The sequence below is a fragment of the Capra hircus genome, chromosome 10 (assembly GCF_001704415.2).
Source record: "Capra hircus breed San Clemente chromosome 10, ASM170441v1, whole genome shotgun sequence".
Classification (NCBI taxonomy): domain Eukaryota; kingdom Metazoa; phylum Chordata; class Mammalia; order Artiodactyla; family Bovidae; genus Capra; species Capra hircus.
In genome coordinates this window covers 37,832,303-37,840,584 of record NC_030817.1, presented here as the reverse complement: position 1 = coordinate 37,840,584, position 8,282 = coordinate 37,832,303, and the positions used below count along the sequence as shown (strand labels likewise).

The window sequence follows — 8,282 nt, the reverse complement described above, 5'->3', positions numbered from 1 at the left end:
GTGCCTGTGCTATGTGTAAATGCAAGGTAACTCCAAAGATAACACAAGAAATGAAAAGTAGTGTGAGATCTCAAGCAAATTACTTGAGTTATCTATTTCCTTAGTTGTAAAATAATTATATTTGGCTTGCTGTGAGGATTAGAGATCATTAAGTTTTCAACAGTCAAAGAAAATTATACTTGATGCAGAAAATGAGTCACTTTCAAAAACCCCAGATGTTTCCTTTTGTGAAATGGGTAACCAAAGTCAATTTCTCCCCAGACAGGGCCACAAATTGGGGCAGCAGTCATGTACTACAAGCAGAATTTATTACCCAAATCAGTTTGAGGAACTCCAGGCACTGGTTACAGCCTTCCCTGGTCACAAGAAAACCAGAACCTCTTCAAACTCACCCGCCAACCCTAGCTGAACTGCGGGGTAGGACTGCAGCCCAAATCATGTCCCAGCTACTGCATCTTCATTAGTGACCAGTAACCTCAAAGTCACAAATGGCATGGTGTGATTTAGACACCAATCTTATCAAGGAAAATCCCATAATTAAAATAGACAAGGTTGGAGCTATCACTCAAACAGACGGAAAGGTACCAAGACCTTTAATTGGCTTTGAGGAGGTAAAAAGTTTCCTGCTCATAAAGAATGGAACTAAACAAACTGTCTAATAATCATTAGTGAACTTTGAGCCTAGAAGGGCATGCTAATCCTGTGGGGTAAGACAGGTGTACTGCCCAAACTCTCCTGGGCTAGTCTGAACGGAATTTAAGGTCTCCCATGAGGACTCTTTGGTAGGCACCTCCTGGTTGCCTAGTAACAAAGGAGCCTGCAGTGGCTGCCTCCAAATGTGCAAAAGGGTGCAGGTGGGGTACGTTGGGAAGGTGATTCTTCATCTTGCAAAATAAGTCACACAGAATTCTCAGGATCTGAAGAGCAGTGCTGCCAAGTTCCTGGTCTGTTTCTACATTTAAGGAATACAAGCTGGTTTGATTTCACATGAGACTGCGATTTTATTTGTTTGATTTGTATATATCCTAGATCCAGGAAACTGAATCCCTTATTCTTCCTTTTGTCATAAAACCAAACAGCCCTCGTGTCGAGGGAGAGGCACTGCGCTCTGAAGTAGAACTGTTTACACCCTTTTACCCTCCACCCGGAGCTCAGATTTTTGTGAAACTCAGCTTCGGGGCCACTTCAGTCTTGATAAAGTTGTAAATGGTCTCTTCTTACCTGAGCTACCATCTCCCATCTGGCCACAGTCACACTAGAAGCAGGAATTCAATGGGCAGATTTCTTTCCTTATTCAACTTCCAGGCACTCCAGGAAGAAAGGGAGTTCCCAGCACCTGCCTGCCAAGCTCTGCTCTACTTGAACTCTGATCAGCATAAACAGGTCATCCTGACTACAAGTTCCCCCAAACTCTCCTTACTTGTGTTTTTAAGGTACAACTCCCCAGCGTAAGGCTCTCTGTTTACAATGAATTATTTTAATTAATCTAACTACTCAAAAGAAACTTCCACCACTCCCAGTCAACCACTGAACCCCAACATGCTGAGAGTGGGGACAACGACAGAGCTCAATTCACATCATGGATTCTGGTCGTTGGGGTCACACTTGATCATGACTTTCAACCCCAAACCCTTTTTGGATGTTTCAAAGGCCTCCAGAGCTTTCTCCAGAGGAAACCGATGGGTGACCAAGGGCTTTACATTCACAGACTTGGATGCAAGCATTGAAATCGCCATTGGCCATCTGGAAAAGATCACAAGCATTACACTCAACCTTCAGGAGGAAAGAGGGAGGGCCCCAAAACTACCAAGCACAAGATCAGCTTGGCCACACTTATTAGTTTTTTGGGTCTTTTTTTTTTTTTTTTGACATTTATTTGTAGCTTTGTGGTTCTGTAAGGTTGGTTCTACAGGCCAACAACGGGTGGAAATGATCTTATGACTCGTAATTCAGGAGAACAGTCTGTTCCCAAATGCAATGTCTGCCATGAAGGCCTAAGGCAAGTGTAAGCCTTAGAAAAAGTGAAAAGGCAGATAGCCTCAGGGCGGCAGCCCAGGATGATCTCATCACACCATGTAGCAGCTCATTTGGCAGAGTTTACTGGAAAAGACAGCACTCTGTTGAGGGGACGGGTTCAAATTCTAAAATGGGAGAAAAGGCCACTGGTGGGGAAGATGGTCCTGGACAGAGTTCCCCAGCAGGGAGAGGATAGAGCCACAAAACAAATGTTGGCATTTATTAAGACCATGTCACTTCCCAGGGGGGGACCACGGAACGAGTCCTTGTGGTTGCCCTCGTTTCTCTCCTTCTTCTCTTTAAGGAGGGAAGATGGAGATGTGGCCACTTAGAACTGGAAAAGAGAGCGCCTGGGCGACGAGGGACAGACATTCAAGAAGAGCATGCCTCATAATCTCCCTCCCGCACTCTCTCCCTACAGACCTGTTAGCTCTGCCCTCCCGTCTTTAACCACGAGTGAATGCTCTCTCTTTGGGGCCTTATCATATCACATGGCTCTCGAGACCAGGGAGTGCCTCTCATGAATAAACAGGCAGAGCCTCTTGGTCCCAGAGGCCGTGGAGGGCCTCCCTTGGACTTGCTGGCCGCTCGCCACCCTGGTTCACCCACAACATACTCACGTATTGCAGTATCGAAACACGCCCTTGATGTCCACCTCCCTGGTGGCTGCGTGCACAAGGGGCACGCTGGTCATCTCAGAGCCCAGCCCCACCAGCACCAGGGTCCCACCGGAATGAGTGGCCTAAAGAAGAAGGACGGACAGAAAACTAATAAAATGAGAAAATACAGACTCTACTCACAGTAGCCCTGTTGCCATGAGGATGCATGCATGCTAAGTCGTTTCAGTCATGTCTGACTCTTTGCAACCCCATGGACTATATAGCCTGTCAGGCACCTCAGCCCACGGGATTCTCTAGGCAAGGGTACTGGGGTGGGTTGCCATGCCCTCCTCCAGGGAATCTTTCCAGTTCAGGAATCAAACCTGTGTCTCTTATGTCTCTTGCACTGGCAGGTGGGTTCTTTACCACTAGCACCACATGGAAAGCCCATTATTGCCATAAAAATAGGTAAATATCCAGAAATTTCAGAGACTTTGATTCTTTTTATACAGCTGAACTCTTTAGCATGTTAACCAAACTCAGCAGAGTGAACACGGTCTCCTTTAAAGGTCCTAAATGCACTTTACCAGTGGAGGCACAGTGGGAGCATCTCCTGCTGCCCACAGCACCCCAGGAAACAGCATAAGTTCTCCAGAGAGCAATGAGGATCTCCCCTGCAACCAAGGCTGACCCTTCAGCAGCCTCTGAACATCTTTCAAAGCTTTACTTAGTACCAGATGTCAGTGTCAGCCACTTCCTCCTCCAGAGTGCTCACCCACAAGACAGAGGGTCAAATTTCTAAGGGACCACCAACTATGAAGCACTATACCAATGGAGAGGGCTATAGCAATTCTGTGGTTCAACAACTACCTTAGGGGCTTCCCTGGTGGTCAAATGGTTAAGACTCCCAGCTACTACTGCAGGGGGAACAGGTTCAATCCCTGATGGGGGAACTAAAAAATCCCAAAAGCTGTGTGGCCAATAAATAATTAATTTAAATGCTTTAAAAAATAAAAACTGCCTTATACGTGAAGGCTGGCAATTAGAAATCTTTGTTCCAGAGACATTCACCTCAATGGTATAAGTCATAATGGAGTCATCAATTTCCTCTTTGGAGTGGTCAGGAGAGCAAAATTTCTGCTGACAACTTCCACATAACTTTACATGAGTGCTGAGCCTGCTCCAGAGATTTGGGGGGTGGGGATCATTGTGCTCAGTGTAGTGAGAGACAGAAAAATGAACAGTTTGCTCATGCTAAATTTTTATTATAGCTAACAGTAGAAAGCACTTACTGGGGGCCATTCTAAGTGCTAACCACAGAGATTTAAGACAGCACACATCACAGCTTGTCTCCGCAGGGAAGGATACATCCTGGAGAGAAGCCTGTAGTATAGGGGTGACTCCTGGCATTTGTACTTTTGAGCTGTGGGCTCCGAGACGGTGCTGTCAGCCATGGTTGCCTCATGTGTAAGAATAGGACGATGCCTTCCCATAGCAGGGCTGATGGGGTAACAGTCACAGAGGCCGGCACTAGAATGGGCTCAATGCTTAGCTCATTTGCAGTTTTGAGGAGCAGTCACTTACAGACCACCTGTGACATACAAACACTGTCAGCCAAGGAAAGGGCATCTCACAACGGGAAAATGTTGCTGTCCTCACTGGAGGAGAGGGGTTCAGATTTGTGAGTGAGCCATGGAATACACTGAGAAACTTCCCAGGAAACCTGCTGTCCACTCAGCATTTCCTCTCTACCTGGTAAGAAGGGAGAGAAGCACCACTCCACTGAACTGGGCATCACAAGCTGCCAGGAGGCCAGGAGCTTACTGACCGCAGGCAAAGGAATGCTCAGGCCATTGCTTAGTGGGCATGACTTTCACAAGGAGATGACAGCAATTCTACCACAAGCATTTGCTAGGTCTCCTTATGAATATCATCCAGACACAACACAACAGAAAACTGACTCTCAAAGGAGGGCCTTGCCCTATGAAGCCATATCTTTTACTGCCTCTCTGTTGAGTCGGGGGTCACTGACCTGTCAACAACTCAAAAACAGCACACACACCTTACTGGTCAAGCTCTCAAGGCGTCTGGCACAAAACCAGGCATATGGCAGGAACCCAAAATATGCCATGGGTTGACATGGCTCCACCGGTAACACACAGGCTCAATGCCTGCTGGATTTTGGTTTCTCTTAGCTCCTTCCATCAGATGGTGATGCTGACCATCTCCAACAGTGGAGCCAAGAGCTGGTTGATTCTGGCTGGAACAGGTCAGGGCAAAGTGGCACCTGCTCCTCCCTCTCCTATTGCTTCCTTGACACCCCGGGGTCACAGGCATCTTGGTAGGAAGAGGGGAAGGCAGCTCTGCTTGGGTGCCAGGTTCGAGGGCCGTGCCACACAGCTTGAGGGATCAGCTTTTCCCAAATGTCTTGCATGGTGGAAAGTGCCCTTGTGTGTCACTCAGTGTGACTCAGAAGGAAGGGCAGAGGCATGTGCTGTTGTGAGAAAGCAGACTGGGGGACAGGGCAGGGGTGCCCGGGGGTGGCAGCTGCCGCCATTCTCCCCAGCCCAGCCCCTTCCACCCCAGAACTGGCTCCTGGCCTCTCAATCTCTTCCCCTCTGGGGCAGCCAGATGGAGCAAGGAAAGCCCAGGCATTGGAGTAGTGTGCTCCAGGCAAGTCCCTGGGCCTCTCTCATCATAAAATGTGTAAAATGAGAACTCACTGTCAGGGCTATTATGCAGATTAGGACCATGTCTATAAAGCACACAGCCAAGAACATGGCCCATGGTGGAGAGCAGAGCCGAGCTCTTATTCTTTCTTTTCCTCATACTTTGGCAGTGCTACTCCTCCCTGCCCCTCCCCTTCCAATGTCCATAAATTACTGGTGGGTTACTAAGGGGTGGGTCAGGTATTGGCAGCTTATTTGTTCCTAGTTCTGGGAAAGGACAGCAGAAGACAACTGTGACCCTAAAAACTCCCCTCACCTTTGTGACTAACTGAATTAGTGCCCGTCACCTTGTATCAATGACTCAAAGACTGCAGTTTTCCTCCATAAAGCAAGATAGGGATTTCCCACACTCATCTAAAGCATGGTTCCCTGTTCCTCCTATTGATTTTCTTTTCTTCTTTTTCCTTTTTTTTTTTTTTTACCAAGAGCACTACTTGGTAAAATCCTATCCTAAAGGTATGAGTCACTTAACATCTTTGAAGGCCCATGTGTATCTGTGGTCTAGTCTGAACATCACAGTGACCCAATGAGGATGTTAGGGAAGTGTCATTACCTTCATAAGAGAGATAAGAAAGCAGATAACAAGGGATTATCTAATTTTGTTTTGTAGGGGGAGCGGGAGGGCGTGCCTTCTACTGGTTCACCACCCTGGGCTGCTTACTCGAAGCTGCCCACCAGCTTCAGCTACCCTTATTTCTACTGGGCCTGATGGCTCAAATGGTAAAGAAGCTGTCTGCAATGTGGCAGACCTGGATTCGATCCCTGGGTCAGGAAAAGTCCCTGGAGAAGGGGCTGGCAACCCACTCCAGTATTCTTGCCTGGGAAATCCCATGGACAGAGGAGTCTGGTGGGCTGCAGTCCACTGGGTTGCAAAGAGTCGGACATGACTGACTTAACACTTTCACTTTATCCCTACTCACATAGATGCCGGCCTGGATGGAGGTCTCCACCCCTGTGCACTCAATTGTGACTTCTGGCTTGCTGCCCAGCAGGCCTTCCACTTTCTTGGCTATTTCCTGAGGGCTCTCGTTGGAGATCTGGAGGATGAAATCAGCCCCGACTTCCTTGGCTTTAGACAACCGAGAGGCTGACAGATCTACAGTTGAACAAAAGTTTCTTTCAAACTAAGAAACTGGACGGTGGATTAGGGAGCAAAAATGAAGATGCAGATTCTGATGGCAAGGAAGCTCTGTGTAGTGGTGTGGCTGAGCCCAACACATACATTCTCTGAACACACACACCCTCACACACAATCTCTCGATAACTTCTCAAATATGCACACCCTTCTATATCCCCATATACCCCCATACCTACCACATAGCTCTCCACAGCTACACATACACTCTCTCACCTCCTCACACAAAACACACAGTGACACCCTTCTGCACCCCATTCCCTTAAAATATCCACAACACCCCATACAGCACACAACTCTACACATTCACCCACACACTCTCAGATACGTTACACACATACATACACACCTCTCACAGATGCCTTCTCCACACACATACACACAGCTTCAGTTTACACCACACTGCTCCACACTCACACACACATATGTTGTCAGATAACCTCTCCTCACACATACACACTCATGTCTCTCGCTCATATCACATATCTCAAACATAAACATCTTCTTATAAACATATCACACACCCAACTAATTTCACATCACATACACACTCACACACTCACACACACACACACACCCCCTCTGAGTTTGGTCAAACAAGGGCTGAGTCTCTTCTTAGGATCAAATGGGCAGTATAAGTATCTGAGGTTCACATATAAAGAGCCAGGTTCTTTTCTCTGCAGTAGCCACCCTCTCCCAGAAGCTTCAAAAGAGTCTCCTCCTGAGCCCTGACTTGGTCATCCCCTGGAACCCAGAAGAAAGGAGCAGGAGCCTCTCTAAAAACCCAGTACTCCAGGAAGGAAACAGGTTTCATGCCCCTGCCTCAAAACTGTAGGCCCAGCTGCTCCCACCTTAAGAAGATTTAGAAAGAAGAAAAGCTTATCAGTGGTTTTCTTAAGAAAAACTTACCAGTCACCACCACTTGAGCTGCACCCATTGCCTTGGCTGCAAGCAAATTAACCAGTCCAATTGGCCCTGGAAAAAAAGAGCAAATAGACAATTTTGAAATATCAAACACCACCTCTCCCCCTTGTCCAGGCCAGGGACAGGAACTGTATCTCTAGCATCTCTGCTCCAGTCCCTGATGTACAGTGAGACCTTAACAACTCTTTGTTGAGTGCATGAGTAAATGGACACATGAGTGCTTGTTCTCTACCTGGAACCTACTCCCAGTGCTGGGCTCCTGTTCTCTTGCCCCCCACCTGCCTTTTCAGAACCCCTCATGTCTCCCCAGGGTGAGACGTATCCTTTAAGGTGCCCACTGAGGAGCCCCTGTCAGGATGTCCTAGGTTGGCTTCCCCGTTTTGGTGTTCTAGGTTTAACACAAAAACCAGATCACAAATAAAGTTATGCAGAATACCTCTGAGGCTCTGCTTTTTGGACACTCCAAAAGTGAGTTAGTGAGTTTGCCCAGGAAGCAAAACACTGGGAAATAAGCAACAAACGGGTTAAGTAAACTACAGCAGGATACTATACAGTTATTAAGGAGAGGAATTCCCTGGAGGTCCAACTGTTAGGCCTCTGTGCTTTCTCTGCCAATGGCATGGGTCTGATCACTGGTCAACAACCTAAGATCCCACAAGCCATGTGGTGTGGCAAAAAAAAAAAAAAAAAAAATATATATATATATATATATATATGTCATCTAACTCTTATCTATTGACATAGAAAAATGTTCATAATATATTAATGTTTTTGTAGGTAAAATGAAGCATGATCATTTAGAATGATCTCATGAATAAAACAAACAAAAACAAAACTGAAAGATTCTACATCAAATTCTTACCAATGGTCCTCTCAGGC

General features: G+C 46.8%; 1 protein-coding gene across 1 annotated transcript in view; it reads right to left on the bottom strand.

Annotated features, from left to right (window-relative positions):
* SORD (sorbitol dehydrogenase) overlaps nt 290-8,282 on the bottom strand; it is a 31,808-nt gene continuing 23,815 nt past the window's right edge. The window contains exons 6-9 of the mRNA XM_005685826.3: nt 7,389-7,454; nt 6,265-6,440; nt 2,637-2,758; nt 290-1,743 (exon numbers count right to left, since the gene is read on the bottom strand). Of these exons, the coding sequence (XP_005685883.2) occupies nt 1,578-1,743; nt 2,637-2,758; nt 6,265-6,440; nt 7,389-7,454 (530 nt within the window). The 3' untranslated portion in view covers nt 290-1,577. The remainder of the gene's footprint in view (nt 1,744-2,636; nt 2,759-6,264; nt 6,441-7,388; nt 7,455-8,282) is intronic.